At 46.1% G+C, this 21,864-nt stretch overlaps 1 protein-coding gene across 1 annotated transcript in view; it reads left to right on the top strand.

The window, feature by feature from the left end:
- Positions 1-21,864, top strand: part of COL6A3 (collagen type VI alpha 3 chain) — a 164,080-nt gene that overhangs the window by 43,305 nt on the left and 98,911 nt on the right. The window contains exons 3-5 of the mRNA XM_077313796.1: positions 4,906-5,508; positions 15,260-15,853; positions 21,151-21,750. Coding sequence (XP_077169911.1) covers positions 4,906-5,508; positions 15,260-15,853; positions 21,151-21,750 — 1,797 coding nt within the window. The remainder of the gene's footprint in view (positions 1-4,905; positions 5,509-15,259; positions 15,854-21,150; positions 21,751-21,864) is intronic.

The raw sequence follows: 21,864 nt of genomic DNA, 5'->3' as shown, positions 1-21,864 counted from the left end.
CTTGCAGACCCTGCGGAAAGCCGACAACTCCGACAGGGCCCTTAGCTCTTCCGGGAGCTCATTCCACCAGGCTGGGGCCAAGGCCGAAAAAGCCCTGGCCCAGCTCAAGGCCAGGCAAACATCCCAGGGGCCCGGGACAACCAGCAGATTCATACCCGCAGAGCATAATGCTCTGTGAGAGGCATAATAAGCAGTCCCACAGACAGATAGGACCCAGGCTGCATATAGCCTTAAAGGTATGCAAGAAAAGAAAGGGAGAGTGAATTCATCACCTTGCATTTGCCTTACTGGTGACCACTTCACATTGGAAATTAGTAGGGCAGGAATGGTTTGCTACGGAGTATTTCGACTGATGCAAAATCCCAAATATGAAAAGGGGAAAAAAAGAGCATAATCTGATATCACGGACTGTTCCACGAGGATAAGGGGTCGGACCTTTGTTTTTATACCGCGGGGTGCATGAAAGGAGGTGACGCATTTCGAGTGATGCAAGAGAACAGCAGCCCTCCCACCCCACAGTCCTAACCCTCATCTCATCTTGTCTCATTAACCTTGCCCCATCAGCTCCATCATTGGTATCTTTTCTCCTTCACTGCATTGCTGCATGATTCACAGCCGAGCCACCATCATCGACTCGTTTTCTTCAGGTCCTATGGAGAAAACTCCAGATTTCTGGGAGGGATTCCCTTATTGAAGAGCAGGATTTTTTTTTCAATAGCATTCAGGATTTTTTAAAACTGGTCTTCATTAAACTTTTCAGACACTGATGCTAAATTTGTCACCAGAAAGGACCTTGGCCAATGGATTTAATAGAATTTATCTTCGTCTCCAACGTTGGATAATACACTTTCAATGGACTTTAGAAGCAGATTTTCCTGTTTCCACCAGAAAATCCAGGGCCTATATTCTGCACACAATAGATAATGCACCTTCAATGCACTTTAGAAGTAGATTTCCCTGTTCTGCACAGGACAATCCAGCTGCCAAAGCACATGAAAAGTGCATTATCCCATGTGTGCAGAATGGGCCCAGCTGTAAAAGCACGTTGAAAGTGCATTATCCAACATATGTGGATGACCTCTTTCTCTGCACTTACGCCATAGTGCCTGAAGCTCCAGAGGCAGTATTTTGTCATCTAATCCAAAATTTATGTTTAATCTCCCAGCCTTGCGGTCTCAAGCCCTCCAGCAGAGAATAGCGGAAAGGGATGAGTTAATTTAATCTGTATAATGTATACAATGTAACCATGCACATTGGTTATTTAAATCCATCCTGGGTAGCTCTGTAAAGAGAGCCACCGAGATCAGCAGAATAAGCACATTCCATAGCACTGCTGTTGTTACCAGCCTCCCCAAACAAGGTTGAGAATAGTTTGCTTCTTCTAATAGCAAATTGAGAGCTGATTTACTTTGTAAATTGACAAAAACATCTAAGCGCAACACCATACTCTTGTTTATTGGCTTCCACAATATATGTATATTGTTTATTGTTATTCCCCCCTCCCTTAAGTGATGTGGCATGTAGTCATGTTGGATTTTATTCAGCTGCATCCACATGCCAAGGGGTAATCAAAATACATCTGGTGTTTTTTACATTCTGCAAATAATGAAGTCTCTTTAAATAGCAGCGAGTTTGCCCTGAGATATTTGGTCACAGTTAGTGACTTTCAGCTCACCGCTTTCTTTCTAAGCCAGCCGTTCTTTGCTTAGTTGTGTAACACAGCATGCTTTAATTTTCCACCGTCCTAATTCTTCATCATGTACTTCAGTAGAATGGTATTTCAGTGGCAACAAATTATCCAACAGTTATATACACTTTTCTTTCAATTTCCTTGAGATCAGCGGTGTTTTCTCTTAACAATTACAAACTGTTTTCATGTATTTATTATTTATTCGTTTCTTTAGGTTTTTATACCTTCCGGTCATGCAGTAACAAGGCAGGAGGCCTTTCAAGGTTAAAAAAATATGAGGCTGACAAAGAATGGGATTATTAAAATGAAAAATTGGGTATTTTAAATTTCCCAGAGATGATCAGCTGTATGCAACTCTTCCTTTAAGGAGACCTTTGCGGGGTTTTCCCTGTGCAATAAACTTGTCCCTCAAAATGCCCAGCAGACACAGATCTGTATTAAGTCCCTTGAATCAAATATCCATCTCTGTCCAGGGAAGATGGACACATTGTGGTAAAAAAAAATTGCAGCCCTTTCTATTTCAAAATCATAAAAGGTAAATTTTAAAGCGGCTTAAACATGTAAAGCGATTTACAAGCATTTAGACATGCTTGTAAAATAATGGCGGAGTGGAAATGACAACGGGGCATTGAATAAGGTTTGATAACCTCTCTCATAATTAAGGGATGCTAAAGCTTAATTGATAGGGCCATGATAATTAAACCTGATACCGTTTGGGTCACGTCAGCCTGCTGCTAACTGGTTTGTGAGGATGCACTAAACTTTTTTACAAGCAGACCAGGCTACTGGAAGAAATTAATCTTTGGCCCATAATCGGTTCCTGGTGGGTGAGGACCAGATCAGAATCTGCATGTGGAGACTGATGTGCCAGACAGGGACTGCCTGTTTTGGGTCAGATTCCTTCACCCTTAGATGGGTATGCACAAGTCATTCCCCAAGTCATCCCACCTGTCGTAAGTGATTTCAGATGTCTGCTCTTATCCATCCCCAGCTTCCTTCCCATTGGCTGGTCCCTATTCTTTGGGATAGTCAGTGTCGGTTTTTCCCAGCTGATCCGTTTAGGAAATGCTATAAGGTTGGATAATTATGTTATGGCTGGCTTCCTCACCCTGTTTTTAACACGATTCTGCATTACGTGATTGAATATCTAGTAGTTCTGTACAAAGAGTACAATCCGGAAAAAGTGTTTTGGCTGCCAATGTCATTTTACAGTATTCCCATAAATCAAATCAACGACTCTATTTTTATAAGCCGATGCTCTAAAATGTTCTGTGGTCTGCCCTTGGTGTGTGTATGTTAAGGCAGGGCCGGTTTATCAAGGTAGCACATGCTACGGGCCCCACACTTCCAATGGCCCCATACACTGCCTTCCTCTCCATGGATCTGGGAGCCTCTCACCTTCCCCTCTTCAAGGACACTCAGAGTGACACCCCATTCAACTGTGGGGGGCCTCTGCAGCCCTAGTCTGGCTGCTCCCACTGCAATTATGTTCCTCAAGGGCCCCGTAAATCCTTAAATTGGCTTGGGTGCTATGGAACCCATAAATCCTTAAACCTGATGTAAGATGCCACCAGTTCACAACCAACGGTCATCTCCTGTCCCTCACAGGAGTTTGGATTCAAAGGTTTAGATGTCCTCTCCTTCTCGAGCAGTCTTTTTCAACCTTTTGACCATGGAGGAGCCCCTGAAATAATTTTTCAGGCTTCAAGAAGCCCCAGAAGTGATGTCAGCTGGCCACGCCTCCCTATCACACATCCCAGAAGTGACATCACTTCCTGTGTTAACAGGCAGGCTTGAGGAGGACTGAGGAGGGGAGAAACAAGATGTGGCTTAAGGCGGGAGTAGGTGGGCGGGCCTGGTCTTCCTCCCAGGTGGAGAAACCACAAGAGAACTCACTCATGCTTGGGCGGGGAGTGATGGAAGCGGCGTATTCCCTAGCTTGAGGCCAAGCCCATTAAGGCAGGAGGGGAAAGGCCGCAGACCTCCTCGGGAGCTCCCGTAGACCCCTAGTTGGGAATCCCTGTTCTAGAGCATTCATAGCAGTGGTTCTTAAGGCCAAATATACCAGAGGGGCATCTGCCTATATTGGCTGCTGCCCCACTCCCACACATTTAAAATGGGGAGGGCTGGTTTGACTTTTGCAATGTACACTTTGTACATGTGACGGGAGCTGGACCCCTCCTGCAATCCATTGTGGCCAGCACATTCCCCCCAGCCTTGCTGGTACACATTGGACTTATGGCATGAAACCCTGGGGTTTCTTGACAGCCCTGGAAGAGTTTCCTGAATGAGTGGGAGTTAATTCATTTTTAATGTATTTTTTAAATTTGCTGAACATTTATTGTGTGACATTGACCGTAGATGGTCATGTCAACCCCCAGCCTGCAAAGATGGCCAGTGATGGGCCTGGAAGGGTTGGGGAGGGACCCCGAGTGGGCATGTACACATCTATGCTTCCCAATCATATTCTGTAGGATCACATCACTTCTGGGGTTTCTCAAAGCCTGAAGAACATTTCAGGGGTATCTCAATGGTAAAAAAAAGTTGAGAAAGGCTGGCCTATACAATCTTCTTTTGCAGTCTGCTAAATACAAATGAAGAGCCATATACCTTGACAATTATTTTAAGACTGGTTAAAGCTCCCCCACTTTCCCCGGTCACTTGGAACATGATTATAAACATCAGAATGGTATAAATATCACCCGCCATTCTTGTCTTGTAAAAGTTTTGTCCTCTTTGTTTATGGCACACTTTGGAGGTCTTGGTGGGCATTTCTCCCCCCAAACCTGCTCGTGCACAGCAAGAGGATGAGAAGTTATCAGGCACCTATTCGCTCCCCAAAGCAGGAGATTTCCAAAATCCCGGTGGCAAAGGCCCTCTATCAGAAGCGGGCAGGAGATGTTTCGTGATCCTGCCCTTGAAAATGCACGGAGTAACTCTCCTGTGCTTGCCGAGTGCAAAATGAAACGAAGCTCCAAGCAGGGTCTCGAATGGGAATCCTTTAAAGTACAATGCGGCTGTCCGATCGCACGTTCACGACCGAATCGTCCGTATTCAATCAGGATGCAGAACTCGCAGGCGAGGTTCTCATTGTCCCGTCCCTCCGCAGCCGTGTTTCTTGCCTGCCGTCAAAGAAACATGCCAGAACACTGTTCGACTTGCATGGGATCACTTTGTGTAATGCTTTCACCTGTGCCTTTCTCTCTCTTTTCAAGCACAAGAATCCGCCGACGTTATTTTCCTTATTGACGGATCCAACCAAGTCGGCGCCGTCACTTTGGCAGCCTTTCGTGATTTCCTTGCCAATTTTATTGAGAGACTCTCAGTCGGACCAGAGCAGATACACATTGGGGTGGTGACGTATAGCGACCGACCCACAACCGTGTTCTCCTTGGACGACCACGCCAACAGAGCCGATGTTCTAGAGGCCGTGAAAACCCTTAGCTTCCCTGGTGGCGAGGAAGCTAACATGGGGGAAGCGCTTGAGTACGTGGTCCAAAACCACTTCACTCGGTCGGGAGGCAGCAGGGTAGAGGAAGGGGTACCCCAGGTTTTAGTGTTGATAAGCGGCAGTGAGTCTAGCGATGACATTAGAGAGGGAGTCTTGGCCATCAAGAGAGCAAGCGTGTTCACCTTTTGCATTGGGGTGGAAAACGCTGACCATGTAGAACTTCAGCACGTGGCCACTGATGGAAGCTTCGTATTCATGGCCCTGGACACTCGTAATCTTGACGAACTTCAAGAACTCTTACTGCCAAACATTGCGGGAGTGGCTCAGAGGCTCATTTTGTTAGATGCCCCAACTGTTCTTACAGAAGGTATGTAGTTTTTTGGTTTTTTTTACAATGAACTCTTTTGTATTGTTTGTTCGCTTGGAAGGCATTACATTTATGTTGGTTTCCTGACAACTGGCCTTATTTACTACTCAACTGTTCTGCCTTTGGAATGCTTAGGGATGAGAAGTTATCAGGCATCCCTAGGACTTATAATGGATGTTTTAGGCTGATCCAGCATTGAGCAGGGGGTTGGACTAGATGGCCAGCGTGGCCCCTTCCAACTCTAGGACTCTGTATATACCGCATTGGTCAGACCACACCTGGCATACCGGGTGCAGTTCTGGAGGCCTCCCTTCAACAAAATTGAGAGGGTGCAGAGGAGAGCGATGGAGACGATCCAGGGCCTGGGTGTAGAAAGAGAAAGTTCAGCCCAGAGAAGAGGAAGTTGAGATGGGACATGATAATTCTTTTTAAGTGTTGAAAGGTGGTCACTTGGAGGGGGGTAGGGAGCGGTTCCTGTTGGCAGCTGAGGACAAGACCCGCAGTCATGGGCTTAAACTTTAAAACATTTTCACAGTCAGGATAGTTCCGCAATGGAATACACTGCCTAAGGAGGTGGTGAGCTTCCCCTCACTGGTGGTCTTCAAGCAGTGGCATGACAGATCCTTATTCTGGATGCTTTAGACCAGGGGTAGTCAACCTGTGGTCCTCCAGATGTCCATGGACTACAATTCCCATGAGCCCCTGCCAGCGTTTGCTGGCAGGGGCTCATGGGAATTGTAGGCCATGGACATCTGGAGGACCACAGGTTGACTACCCCTGCTTTAGACTGATCCCGCATTGAGCAGCAGGTTGGACTAGATGGCCTGTAGGGCTCCTCCCAACTCCATGGTTCCATACCTCAGAGTCTCCCATCCACCCACTTAATATCTGGACGTTTGTGTTCGGGAGCAATGCCCTTGAGAGTGCTGTTGAATCTGCCATGGCTGTAACCAGGATTGGCAGAGGAAGGGGCGGGACTGAGGATGTGAGGGGACAGTGAGTCTAGGGGTCTTGGGGGCATTTGGAGACTGGCATGCTGCTCCACCTATAGTAAAACAGAACAATGGATTAAATGACTCAGATTATGCTGTTTTCAAAGCCTTGCTTTTGAAGTCCTGTTCATTGTTCGAATCCTTTTCAGATCAGGCCTGTTTCACCTGCATGTCTTAGAACTTCTGTGTTGTGGACGGTGCTGTTGACGCAGTAGTTGGCTGGCTCAGTGGCTGGCACGTGCAGCTGCCATAATTTTTATTATCATCACTTGTTGCAGCTGCCCTCCCAAAAGGCAGCAGCAGCATATACAGTCTCTGCCCAGATATTCTGGTTTACCCAAGTATTCTGCTGAACATAAGTCCACAGCCGTGTCTGCAAGAGGTCAGAAAGAGGTCCATGCGTTGCCTATGAAGTATCTCCTCCTCAGACACAGCGTTGCCAGCTCTGGGTTGGGAAATACCAGGAGACTTTGGGGGTGGAGCCAGGAGTGGGTGGGATTTGAGGTGGAGAGGGACCCATGACCCCCCCCCCCCAAACCAGAATCCCTGGCCAGTCTGCCCTGGAGGAAATTTCACCGTCTGACCCCAAAGTGGAAATCGGCATGCAAGAAAGGGGCACAAGAGCCAAAGCATTGACACAACCTTTCCTAGTCACCCACTCACAACCAGCCTAAGTCTGCAGCTTCCATAGGAAGAAAGTGCTATACAATACTTGCTCCTCTCCACTTTGAAGACCATTTTAGCCTTGTTTTTTTTCTGCTTGTTTGTGCATTCAACACCAACGAAACTTGAAACCACTTTGAATGGAGTTTAATTCCCTCCTATACTAGTTTTTCTCTTTCCCGGGTTAAAAAAAAAAACTTGTTTTTTCAGGATGTTTGCTTCCACACTTCATCAGGTTGGTCGCTTTTCTTTGCTTTCCGTATTTGCTTAGAAGCAGGTCTATCCAGCTTTGAGTGAGGGGGATGTTGATATACCACAGGGGAACAGCTCATGTCCAGCCATCAGTAACATGGGAGGTATTGCTTCTTGGGCCTGCACTTGAGTTATGAGGCCAAGCCTGACCACTGGATGCAGGCTTGAAAGGGGAACATGATGGAGCACGGCATCAGCTGCATCCCTGTGTCACTTCCCGCAGGTGACGTAAGGCAGCTCTCTGAATTGCTGTAAACTCTATGATAAAACCATTGAGTTCCCAGCAATTCCTAGTGCTACCCTTTGCCGCATTTAGGCTTATTTATTTGTTATAATGTAAGAATGCTTACAGTGTTGCCATTTCCCCCTCCCTTGTGGAAGAGCGGTGGGCAAATAGTTCATCCAGCCGGAGGCTTCCCGTCATAGAGGAAAGTCTGGCAACCCTTACCTGTACCATCATAGGCCAGGTCCAAACTAAGGTACACCTTGGCTTGGTGCAGGAACAAAAACAGCCTCTGATTAATTGCCTGAGCAGAGCATTTTCTGTTAACCAGGGCAATAGAAATGGCCTTCCTACCAAAACTGTCCAGTGCAGGGCAGCTATTTTTGTTGCACTGACCGCGAAAATCAGTGGCTTGTCAGATTTTACTGGACTAAGTCATTTTCTCTTCAGGATTGTCTGTTAACCTGAGCAAAGCAGTCGTCCAGTGCCCCCTTAAAGCCATTGGCCTTCTGTTTTGTTGTGTTGTGGTAGACCAGGGGTAATCAAACTGCGGTCCTTCAGATGTCCATGGACTACAATTCCCAGAAGCCCCTGCCAGCATTCGCTGGCAGGGGCTTCTGGGAATTGTAGTCCATGGACCACTGGAGGGCCGCAGTTTGATTACCCCTGTGGTAGACTAACACAATTAGGAAGCTTCCTAGGGAGCAGCTGTGGCTCAACAGTTGAGTACTTGCTTAGCATGCAGAAGGTCCCAGGTTCGATCCCTGGCATCTCCAGTTGAAAGGACCAGGTAGGAGGTGATATGAAAGACCACCCCCTGAGATCCTGGAGAACCCCTGCCAGTCTGAGTAGACAATCCTGGCCCTGATGGTCCAGTGGTCAGATTCAGTATAAGGCAGCCTCATGTGTTAGTGCCGTGAATGCCTGCCTGTCACAGGGAATGGCAACATAAGTCATAAATGCCTGTTGCAGGTTACATAGTACATGAGAAAGTGATGCCTCAGAGCATGTACACAGAGTGTCTGTGGGCTGCGATCCAGCAGTCACATCACTTGGCAACAGGGGGTCGGGAAGCAATAGAACACTCCAAGGTACAGCAGAGTAAGCCCAAGACTTAAGCCAACAATGCCTTTCGTGAACCGATGTCTAGATGACCAACATTACTGAATAAGAAAACAAGAGGTAAGTGGAAGGATATGCCTACTCTTACGTCCTTGTTCATGGAGTTCAGGACGACATGCATTGCCTTTCCATAACCACCTGATCAGGTAGGTTGGGCCAAAAGTGAGAGGGTGACCCCCAGGACCACCCAGTGAGCTTAACAATAATAATAGTAGTGCTCTCAAGTCCAATCTGACTTAGGGCGCTCGTCATGTAGTTTTCAAGGTAAGAGATGGGCAGAGGTGGTTTGCCATTGGCTGCCTACCTCTAAGTCATGACCCTTGTATTCCTTGGAAGTTTCCCTTCCAAGTATTAAAAGAGGAGTTACCCTGCATAACTTCCATGCTCTGACGAGCTCAAGCTAGTCTGTGTTATTAATCTAGACACTTCATACCACTGCCTTTGGTGGACTCGCATAATCCCACCCTGGGCTTTCATGCAAGGCTCAACTGTGATGCTTATCAGCACGTGAATGGTTCTTTTGTTATGGAAGTCCATAGCTGAGCTTTACTTGGCCCTGTGTCTCGTCATCTTTGCCCCATTATATTGTCAAGCAAATATGGACAAGTGGGACTGAATATAATAAGAGAAAGAAGAAACCTATCCCAAGGCTACAAATAGATGTTACTAAAATTATTACAGAAGAAATGAAATAAAAGGGTTCTTCGTTCTTGTTTGCTTATTCTCATATAGGATCCAACCAAAATGGGTTTCTAGATATGTCCTGTTTTCAAATGGAAATTTTCCTCAATGGTATTTCTAGCATCCCCATATTGAAGAGCCAAAGGCCAATCTATATGCTATATTATTCAATAGCCGTTGATTTTCACAATTAGGATATTCATGATAGTCACATTCAAAGGACAACCATTGAGGAAAATTTCCATTTGAAAATGGGGCATATCTAGAAACCGTTCTGGTTGGATCCTATATGAGAATAAGCAAACAAGAACGAAGAACCCTTTACTTCATTTCTTCTGTAATAATTTTAGTAACATCTATAGTAGCCTTAAGAGCCTCTTGTGGCGCAGAGTGGTATGGCAGCGACATGCTGTCTGGAAGCTCTGTCCATGAGGTTGGGAGTTGAATCCCAGCAGCCGGCTCAAGGTGGACTCAGCCTTCCATCCTTCCGAGGTCGGTAAAATGAGTACCCAGCTTGCTGGGGGGTAAACAGTAATGACTAGGGAAGGCACTGGCAAACCACCCCATATTGAGTCTGCCATGAAAACGCTGGAGGGCGTCACCCCAAGGGTCAGGCATGACCTGGTGCTTGCCCAGGGGATACCTTTACCTTTACTTTTATAGTAGCCTTGGGATAGGTTTTTTTCTTTCTCCCATTGTCAGGCAGATCAATTTGTTTTTTTTTAAAATAAAAAGTGGAGAGGTTAAAATAAATGGTTTAATATATATTTTTAAAAATTTGTTCCAAGACCTTGGTGTTCAGTCAGGCATTTTAGTAAGCAAAGGAGAGAGGCCATTGGGATGAATCCACGCTTGTTCTTGCTCGTAAAGGGAACGGGATTATTAGCCCTCTTCCCTCATTCTGATGGAGGGGGTTGGGTGCCACGTCAGGAGGTGAGGAGGGGAAGGAAAGGGCAGTCACGGCTGTACCTGAGAAGGTGAGTAGAGAGGATTGCCCAGGCAGGAGGTCATAGCAGGAAATAACCTTGTGGCTTGAAACAGAGGGAAGGAAGGAGTTGAATGCTGGGATGATGGTAGGTACAATGTGACACGACAAGTTAAATAATCATGCACGACCAGTAGTCAGCAAAACATTGTTGTCAGAGTCTGCGGTATGCACTAAAAGCTTTTATTCAAACAGTTTACTCAAATAGTTCCATAGGGCCTGCAAGACAGAGTTCTTCTGCCAGGCTTTCAGGAGGCCAAATGACAGGGACCTTCCATAGCTTCTCACCCTACCAGCCATCCTTGACATCCAATTTGTCCCTGACTGTTGCTGTTACCCTGTTCAACTGTTCAAAATTACCCATCTGTTGTGCTGTTAACTGTTTATACCCTTTCTTGTTCATCCTGTTCCAATATTCCATGCACCTTTACCATTCCCCACTGGTTTTGTGGGCAGTGCCCCAAGACGTCACAGCGAGGGGCGGCATATAAATCACATACACACACACACACACACACACACACACACACACACATACATACATACATACATACATAATTCGGGCAAAGCTTTCAGTACCTCAAGGCTGCAAACACTGGTCTCTCCACTTTTGGTATTATTAGTTTTGTTGTTGTTATTAAATTTATATACCACCCTTCCATACTTGGCTCAGGGTGGTGTATATTAGTAGAAGAAACAAATAAATTAATTAACATTAAAACTTTAAAAACCATTTACACCTCATGTTTCCATGTCTGATGTTCTCCATAGAGGTATCTATGGGGGGGGGGGCAAATTCGATGTAATAGCAAAACCGCCACCAGCTTGAGGCTTATTTTCAATAGTGAAACAAAGTCATCTTCAAAAAGGTTTTCTAACAATCAACACAGCTGTTATTACCATGAGTACCTAAACATTCAAACACGGTATAGCACAATACGTTTTGAAATAAAGAGCTGAAGGCTTTGCTTCAATAAAGGCTTTGATTACGTACAACAGATTCCGACAGCGATGTTTTGCTGATTACTTGACAATGTTGTTTGACTTGGGATAGGGGTCGAGGCAGAGGTCTAATTGGATAAGGTGGTGGGAGGAGGCAAACAAGAAGGTATATTTGGTGTTGGTTGAAGAAGGTAGTCCAGGAGGTATGTTTAATGTTGGCTGACTGTGGAGGGAAGCATCATCTCTGACGCCAAAGTGGGCAGGCTTATGCTATGACACACCCAAGGGTGACCATGTTCAGAGGAAGAATAATTCTGCACGCCCCAGGCTTGGGACTGGACAGCAGGTGAGGGCCCTGGGTTTCCAGCCTCATTTGTGAACTCCTGAGAAGCAACTGGTTGAACACAAGATGAGAGAGATCTTCAACATGATCCAGCAGGGCTCTTCTTTCGGTATGACAGGGGGAAGAAATCGGGATTCGTTACAGAAGAATTTTATGACACCATAGAAGTTGCAAAAATAAATGGCATAGTGATGACACAGTTCATTGCAATGGGCATTAACAAGATGAAAACAATAAAAATGCCTTTTGTAACACAGAAATAGGTTCATCTTCATGGTTTCAGGGCACTCCCACATTGGATTGCATGATTACAGGCCAGCTGTGGAGAAGAGCTGAAGAAGCATCTAGGTCAGGGGTAGTCAAACTGCGGCCCTCCAGAGGTCCATGGACTACAATTCCCAGAAGCCCCTGCCAGCAAATGCAAATGCTGGCAGGGGCTTCTGGGAATTGTAGTCCATGGACCTCTGGAGGGCTGCAGTTTGACTACCCCTGATCTAGGTTCTGCAGTGCTCCCCCTACTCCCTGTCTATAGAGGTCCCTTTTCCAGCCCAACGGGTCATGTGACAGAGGCGGGATGAGCACTCCTTACCTCAGTTATCTTCTTACCGCCATGAGGAGAGGCCGTGCTTCTCAGCTGCTGCTTCGTGGGACCTCAGGAATAAAGGATTTTCCATGGAGAACCATGAAGACTTTAACACAGTGGTCCCCAACCTTTTTATCACCGGGGACCAGTCAACGCTTGACAATTTTACTGAGGCCCAGGGGGTAGTCTTTTACCGAGGGACACTGCTCCCTGAGCCCCTGCTCCACTTGCTTTCCTGACTTCCCACTGCCCACTAGAGGGCGCTGCCAGCAGCAGCTGCGCAGTGCCACGCCAAGGGGGAGCCCCAGCCATGGGGGCCCCTGGAGAGCAGCAAAGGTCAGCTGGCGGCAGAGTGGCAGGGCAGCCCCCGAGGCAGCAGCCGGGGAGGAGGACAAGGAGGAGCCATGGCCCAGTACCGACTGATCTACGGACTGGTACCGGTCCTCGGACCGGGGGTTGGGGACCACTGCTTTAACATACAAATTAGTAAGGTGGCTCTATTTAAGAAGTGCGAGGAATGCTGTATAAAAATTGATCAAAATGATGATCACTCCTATGTTGGGGAGAGGGCCACAGTACAGCCACATGCCCAGCTTGTAGATGCCTTACTCGAGTAAATATTTAAATAATTCCCAAGATAAAGGCAAACCAGTCATCATGCATCCTTCTAGCCCCCTTCTGGCCCAGAATGATGTGGTTCCCCACATGGAAGCTGGCCAGAGGGCCACACATGACATTGCCCCCAGAGTAGCAACTCCACATAGGGCCAGGGCCTGTTTGCCATCCTTGGGTTCCATACTTGCACCTGATGCAATCCTACAGTAGAGGGGTTTTCACATAAGGGTTTTCACATAACTGCCTCTCAAATCCCGAACGAGAAGCTCATATAGCTATACAAGGAAGAGGTTTGTGCACTGGCGTGACAAGCATGGTTTAGGTATACAATCATGTACTTTGAGCAAAATCATTTGATTACCTATGGGAACTGCGAGAAGGGAGGCTAGTGACCTCATCCATAAAGGTTCTCCCACTTGCCATCTCTGCATTTCATGTCCCAGTTAATGGGCAGTCAGTCTTCTCTGTTCTGGAGTCCAAAAAGTTTCTTAAAGGCTTTTTTAATATGTCTGGAATCTTCATACCTGTGGAACTGCCTACTCCCTTATCCCCCAAGGGAGCTTAAGATCAAGTGAGAAGAACCTGCTCAAGATCCCCGGCCCCAAAGATGTCAAACTAGCCTTGACCAGGGCCAGGGCCTTTTCGGCTGGGGGGAGTGTTCTCTGGAGAGATCAGGGCCCTGCAGGACTTGGGATCGTTCTACAGGGCCTGTAGAACAGAGCTTTTCCACCAGGCCTATGACTGAAGGAAGAAATGACACTGAAATTCTGGCCTCTCAGCCCAAACTGTCAGCCAAACCGTCACCATATTTGACATCTATACCAAGGTAGTCAACCTGTGGTCCTCCAGATGTTCATGGACTACAATTCCCATGAGCCTCTGCCAGCATTTGCTGGCAGGGGCTTATGGGAATTGTAGTCCATGAACATCTGGAGCAGTGGTCCCCAACCTTTTTATCACCACTCAACACCTTTTACTGAGGCCCGGTGGGGGGGGTAGTTTACTCTTCTACTCTCAACCACTACCCTAACACTCTCTGATCGCTATGGTAATGTTTAAACATCCCTTCAAAATAAGATACAGACACGCCACAACAATGAACATAAGGAACATTTTATTTTCATGGAAATTTTAACTCATGACAATGACAAATCAATGGGAATCCTGAGCTTGTTTCTCTGCAACGAGATAGTCCCATCTGGGAGTGATGGGAGACAATGACACCCAAAGTGTGTTGTAAAGGGCGGGGGGGGGGGATAAAGTAAAGGGCCGGGGGGGGGGGAAGGCGTCCTTCGGGGCCCACCTCCAATTAGTCGAAGGACCACATGTGGTCTGCGGCCCACAGGTTAGGGATCGCTAATCTGGAGGACCACAGGTTGACTACCCCTGATCTATACCACCATCTGTCCCACTGGAAAATTAGAGGTGGTTTTGACAATCTGATTGTAGAATGTTTTAATATCTCAATTTTTGAATTGTTTTTTTATGTAGTTATCTGTCCTGAGCCTTCAAGGAAGGCAGATTAAAAATAAAATATTATCATTTTATTTTTATTTTTTAAGTACACAATCATTCAGGAAGGGTAGAATCTTGTATGTTTCAGAGAGTCAAGTAAGTGGAGAACTTCCATTGGATGGTCTATGTAATCCAGACATTTTACGATGAAACTAAGGTCTCTTGTCCTATGTCCTTGGAAGTTCACTCAATGAGGGTTCACGTGTCTTCAGCAAGATCCTGTGCCAAACTCATGCTGGAGAACATCGGCAAGGCAGTGACTTAGTCCATTCCCTCATCACTATCAAACACTACCTTCCCTTAGGCTATTCTCCCATGTGGGACCACACAGAAGCCACAATGATGAAATCGGGGTTGCACGTAACTGTAACCATTGTTTATCAAGTGGCCTTCTGTACAGGCACACATCACTCCCTCCTTTTTCCACTGTGGGCTGCCAGACATGCAGAGGCCTCCTCATGGCAACAAAGGGAACTGAGGGAAGAAGTGCTCACCCCACTTCAGTCACATGACTCTTTGGGTAGGAAAGGAGACATTCCTCTGTAGCCGGTGGGGAGGGGGAGCACACCAGAGTCTGGAAGCTTCTTCAGAAAAGCTTGGAAGCTCTTCTCTGCAGCTGGCTTGCAATTGTACAGTCCTGTGTGTGCCTGCACCGAAGTCCACTCGATGAACAACAGTGACAGGTCAGTGCAATCCCATTTTCTTACCTGTGTGAAACCTCTCTGTTCTTACCTGTGTGAAACCTCTTTGTTAATGCAGCATTGACCGGCAATTCTGAATGAGTAATCCCACTGACTATATATAAATATATCTATTTATATCTTGTTACTTGCAGTTACTGAAGCCAATCAGAAGGACATAGTCTTCCTGATAGATGGCACCACAATGCAAGGAAATGCCCCTTTTAATGGAATTCGCGATTTCGTTTCCAAAATCATCAGCAGACTGGACATTGGAGAGGACAAGATCCAAGTTTCTGTGGCACAATATTCAAGTACCGTAAGGCCAGAGATCACTTTCCGCACTACCCAGGACAAAGCTTCCATTGTTAACAATGTCAAGAAACTTAGAGCAGTTGGTGGCAATGTGCACAACACCGGCTCGGCGCTGAGGTACGTTAAAGACAACCTATTCACCACCGATGCAGGATGCAGAATCAGCGAAGGTATCCTACCCCTGCTGGTCCTTATTACCGGCGGCAAATCCGGTGATGATGTCACCCAACCAGCACGAGAATTGAATAGTCAAGGCATACTGGCCGTTGCAGTGGGAGCGCTGAATGCAGATCGCGCCGAACTGGAACAAATCACCTTCAGTCCGAGCCTGGTATTCGTTGCGTCTGATTTCCGTGGAGCCACCATGCTGCCTCTTCTCTCCGATGTCCTGACGCCTATACGAACCCTCTCTGGAACCGTTGTGGAAACAAAAGGTAATGTGCCTGTCGAATTCGGAAACGCATTGCAAATTGATGGGGGGGGGGGAATTAATGCTTTAGAGCAGTGGTCCCCAACCTTTTTATCACCGGGGACCACTCAACGCTTGACAATTTTACTGAGGCCCGGTGGCTCAGTTTACTCCTCTACTCTCAACCACTGCCCTAACGCTCTCTGATCGCTATGGTAATGTTTAAACATCCCTTCAAAATAAGATACAGACACGCCACAACAACGAACATGAGGAACATTTTATTTTCATGGAAATTTTAACTCATGACATTGACCAATCAATGGGAACCCTGAGCTTGTTTCTCTGCAACGAGATAGTCCCATCTGGGAGTGATGGGAGACAATGACACCCAAAGTGTGTTGTAAAGGGCCGGGAGGGGGATGAAGTAAAGGGCCGGGGGGGGGGAGAAGGCGTCCTTCACGGCCCACCTCCAATTAGTCGATGGACCACATGTGGTCCGCAGCCCACAGGTTGGGGATCGCTACTTTATAGAATTAATCATCAAAGGCTTTCACAGCCTCTGGTTATTGTGGGTTTTCTGGGCTGCATGGCTGTAGTCCGGTAGTTTGAGTAACTGTGGCTGCCGTCTTCAGAGAATGGGGAGAAATAGATTGGCCCCACAGTAATGAGGCTTGAGAAAATCGTGCGAGAGGCAAATAATAATAAGCAATGTAAATGATGCCATTTATTCAATTAAACCTATTTTCAGGAAGTGTTCCTTTCTTCAGAAACATGTCATTGCGCCTGAAGATTTGAACTAGAGACTCCTCTCTCTTGGCCTAGATATCTCTAATAGCTTTAATCAATAGTTATTCAAAGCATTATTTCGGAAGGATTCCTTCATCTGAACATACTTGAAGCTTTTCTGCGAAGACTTGGGTCAGAATAAACTACATAAGGCAGGGGTAGTCAAACTGCGGCCCTCCAGATGTCCATGAACTACAATTCCCAGAAGCCCCTGCCAGCGAATGCTGGCAGGGGCTTCTGGGAATTGTAGTTCATGGACATCTGGAGGGCCGCAGTTTGACTACCCCTGACATAAGGACATTCCTTATTGTTGACTTCTCACGGGATTTTCTCAGCCTTCAGGGAACGGCCCTGTCCTATCTCTGAAGATGCTGGCCAGAGTTACAGGCGAAATGTCAGGGACTAAACCTACCAGATGGCAGCCATACAACCCAGAAAACCCACAACCACCCATTTTAGCGAATCTCTTTGTTGACATCATTTGATTCTTGCTGCAAGTCAAATGCCGCCTACATGACTATTAGGGCAATTGATACTGTTGCTAACTGACACAGTTTCTTTCCAAAATATAATAAAATCAGAGTCCAATAGCACCTTTCAGACCAACAAAGATTTATTCAGGGCATGAGCTTTCGAGTGCAAGCACTCTTGATTTGACGAAGAGTGCTTGCACTCGAAAGCTCACACCCTGAATAGAATCATAGAATCATAGAGTTGGAAGGGGCCATACAGGCCATCTAGTCCAACCCCCTGCTCAACGCAGGATCAGCCCTAAGCATCCTAAAGCATCCAAGAAAAATAAATCTTTTAAAATAAATCCTAAAGCATCCAAGAATAAATCTTTGTTGGTCTTAACGGTGCTATTGGACTCTGATTTTATTGTGCTACTTCAGACCAACATGGCTAACCATTGGAATCTTTCCAATATATAGTGGCTGATGATGATCACTCTCTCTATATAGATATATATCAGTGTGTTATTATTAATATTTACAAATTGTGAAATCTGTTCATCAGAGCCTGTGGAATATTTCTGCCGAATTATTCTGGCTTCTAGTATTCTAACCCCGTTAGCTAGTGATTCCTAAAACATACATTAAAATTTATATTAATGCATTGACAGCAATATGGAGATTCATATTTGCTGTTTCTATGTATTATAAGGAATATCAAAGAGAAGGAACTGTCCCCTCTCCCCCCAACGAGGAAGATGGGAAATCTCGTTCAGTTTTCTCCAAAGGGGGGGAAGGCCCATCTGTGGAAAATCCCCCCCCCCATCTAAGACTGAAAATAGCTTTCTTCAGTCATAAGCTACTTTGACAAATTCAAAAAAGGGGGAAGAGGCAGAGTATAAATCCGACAAATGCCCAAAGTATTAAGATAACCTACATCACGATGGCTTTGAAGAACTCCAGATAAATTGCAGTGATCAGAATATCCACAGCTTTCAATCTGGCGAGCCGGGTTTGATTCCTCGCCCCTCCACATGCGGCCAGCTGGGTGACCTTGGGCCAGTCACAGCCCTGATAGAGCTGTTCGCACAGAGCAGTGAGAACCCTACCTCCCTCACAGGGCGCCTGTTGTGGGGAGAGGAAGGGAAGGCAATCGCAAGCTGCTTGGAGACCTCTTCAGGCAGTGAAAAGCAGGGTATAAAACCCAACTCTTCTTTTTAATTGCCTCAGAATTCAGTCATAATAACTGTTCAGACTTGCTGAGTTCAGACAGCTGGCAGAGGACAGTGTATCCAAAACATTGCCATTGCCAATGCCTCTGTGCTCACAGTAGCATAGGAGAACACCGTAGATTTTTTATGAACAATAAGAAGTCAGAAATCGAAATCATAATGGCACCAATGTAATAAAGTCTTTTTCCTTATTAAATGAATATATTTCTAATTTTCAACTTACCAGTATCCATAAATTCCAGATATAGGCAACCAGAACAGGATCCCGGGTGTGCTTATCCCGCTTTCCGTGTCTTCTTCAGTGATTGCCAGTCAATATCTGAACAAAATATCACAGTTATCACATTTCACCATGGATATGAACCGGACATGAGGAGAAATGGCCCCACCGAAAAGCAGAGCTCTTGCCTAGGTGATACGTATTACTGGCTCATATTCATGATATTTTGTTCAGATATTGACAGGCAGTCACTGAAGAAGACATGGAAGGCGGGATAAGCACAACCGGGTCCCCGTTCTGGTTGCCCATATCTGGAATATATGGATACGGATAAGTTGAAAATTAGCAATGTATTTGTTTAAGAAGAAAAAAGACTTTATGACATTGGTGTTGTTTTGATTTCGATTTTTGACTTCTTCTTTTTTTTTTGTGCTCACAGTGGCAGTGGGCACAAAATGGAGACCCCTGGGTGTGTGGATGCTGCCTGAGTCTGCCAGGAAGGTAGCTGGCAGACAGCTTTATATCCAGCATAACAGCAGGGGCAGATAGCATCCCATTTGTCGTTCCTCCGCTGGACAGATCCAGTTATAGAGGACTGTGAATGCAGTAGGCAATGAAGTGTAGGCTGTGCCACAAGCTTTTCCCCGCACCGTCCCTTAAAAAAAGAGCTGTTTCCTCAGCGAGGAAGGCAACAGAAAGCATTAGGAACCCAACCGTTTACGTTTTCTGCGAGGCCAGTTTTCAGTTGCCTTTTCAGCTATGGGTGAACTGCTACTAGCTTTTTATGTCTTCCCGACATAACCCAAATGAAGATGAATATCGTGGGACACAGATCTTTCACTTAACAAGCTTTTTCAAAATGTGTATGTCCTACTAATATAGTCTTGCATGGTGCATATAAGCTCTGACATTTTTATTTTTAAATATAAATTAAAAATGTTCTTCAGTGTTCTTATACCTGCAAAGATATATGTACTTCTCTCTCTCTCTCTCTCTCTCTCTCTCTCTCTCTCTCTCTCTCTCTCTCTCTCTCTCTCTCTCTCTCTCTCTCTCTCTCTCCCCCTGCCCCCTCTTGGTGTAGTGGTTAGGAGTGTCAGCTTGGTGTAGTGGTTAGGAGTGTGGACTTCTAATCTGGCAAGCTGGGTTTGATTCTGCACTCCCCCACATGCAGCCAGCTGGGTGACCTTGGGCTCCCCATGGCACTGATAAAGCTGTTCTGACCAAGCAGTAATATCAGGGCTCTCTCAGCCTCACCCACCTCACAGCGTGTCTGTTGTGGGGAGAGGAAAGGGATTGTAAAATGCTTTGAGACTCCTTTGGGTAGAGAAAAGCAGTAGAGAAAACCAACTCTTCTTCTTCTTCTTCTTCTCCTCCTCCTCCTCCTCTCTCTGTCTCTCTGTCTCTCTCTCTGGATTGTGTTTCTTTCCTTGTAAGAATTAGTACATGTAGGTACTAGTAAGTATGCGGAAAACAAAACGATTAAGCAAGTACCATTTTCTCAAAGAATTCATGTTCATTACTAAATTTACTTATTACCTGGCTATAGGAATCAGCATAAATAAATGGCCAAAGGTCAAACCATAATGTGCTTTCTGCACTGTATGGTGAAATTTGATACTTATATTCTCCAGGGCTTGATGGCGGCAGTCCACCATAGAGTTGTGGTCAAGTGCAATTGATTTAATTGGGCTTGAAAGCACATAACTTTAACTCCAGCATGCTGGCAGAGGTTTGTGGAAATTGTAGTCTACAGACATCTGGAGAGCTGTAGTTTGGCCACCGCTGGTCTAGTTCATCTAGGAAGGGCATAGCAGAGATAGAATCCTGCAACCATTGACAGTTTCCTTTAGAACTCAAAAAGATATGCTCCCAATTCCACCAGGCCTGAAATTCCCCTACAAGGACTTGGCACTGAGCAAGGGATGTGACCCAGTGACTTCTGGACTCAGGAGCCCCCGGGAAGACCTCTTGGAATATCTAACTGAGAACCGTCGTTTGGATGCCGGTTATTGACCCTAAAGTAAGAACTGGCATATATTCAGTATAAAAACCAATTTCACTGAACTTTGCTGGTAATTCTGTGCTTCAGAGCAAGGCTCTTGGTTGCCTTGTATCACCAGAAGGCAAAATCGCAAAACTCCGGCTCGCTTACTGTGGCCCTGGCATGCGATCCAACTCAGTGGAGAGAGCAATTATGCTAGGAAAGGAAACCCAGCCGACAAAGAACATGGCGGTTAGATACGATCACAATGGACACTGGCCAGAGCATTATAAAACTAAAAGAGGTGTGCAAGATCGAAAGACATGGAGACAATTGAGCCATAGGATCGCCAAGAGTCGGATGCGACTGAATGGCTAACATAATCAGACAGAATACAATGCCCTTCTCACTGAAGTGAGTTCCAGGGGAGTTTTATGTAAAACCAACCTACTTGGAGTATCCATACTTATAAGTTCTTTCCCGCTCTCCTCAGATCTCCTTTCCTTCTCTTTCCCGCTGCCCTGACCTCTTTCCTCCTCCTCTCTAACGGTGTATACATGTGTGTACAGCGAATGTTGTATGCACACATGATAAGTACTTGTGTGTTTTTCTGTGATGCCTCACGTTATTTTCTGTGCTCTACCGCAGTTCTGGCCAACAAAAGGGATATCCTCTTTCTTTTGGACGGATCCGTCAACGTCGGAAATGCCAACTTCCCATTTGTCCGGGACCTCGTTGTGAGCCTAGTTAAGCTCCTCGAGGTTGGAATTGACGAGACCCGAATCGGCCTAGTCCAATTTAGCGAGAACCCTAAGACCGAATTCTTTCTAAACACATTCCTAACCAAGTCAGACGTCCTCAGGCGCCTCGATCAGCTGAGGCTCCAGGGGGGTTCAGTGTTGAACGTTGGCTCTGCGCTAGACTTTGTCCTTTCCAATCATTTCACGGAAGCCGGTGGGAGCAGGATAGATGAAAACGTCCCTCAGGTGCTAGTCTTCCTTGCGGCCGGGCCCTCTGCCGACTCCTTCCGACAGGCCGCTAACGCTTTAGCCCGTGCAGGAGTGCTGACGTTCTGCATTGGAGTTAGGAATGCCGTTCGGGCAGATCTCCAACAGATTGCCTTTAATCCACAAATGGTGTACTTTAAGGATGATTTCAGTTCTCTTGAAGCTTTGCCAGAAGACATGATTGGTCCACTAATGACATACATTAGTGGCAATGTGGACGAAGTCACCATTCCCGTTGCAGGTAATCTCTTCTTTCCTTTCTTGATCCGTTTTACCTCAAAAGTTATATGTCGGAAGGACTGTGAGGAAAAATCTCTTGAGCAGGGATTCCAAATCACGGGATTGAGCACTGTGT

The sequence above is a fragment of the Paroedura picta genome, chromosome 1, assembly GCF_049243985.1.
Source record: "Paroedura picta isolate Pp20150507F chromosome 1, Ppicta_v3.0, whole genome shotgun sequence".
NCBI lineage: Eukaryota > Metazoa > Chordata > Lepidosauria > Squamata > Gekkonidae > Paroedura > Paroedura picta.
The sequence above is the reverse complement of the archived record's forward strand: the minus strand, read 5'-3'. Positions and strand labels throughout refer to the sequence as shown.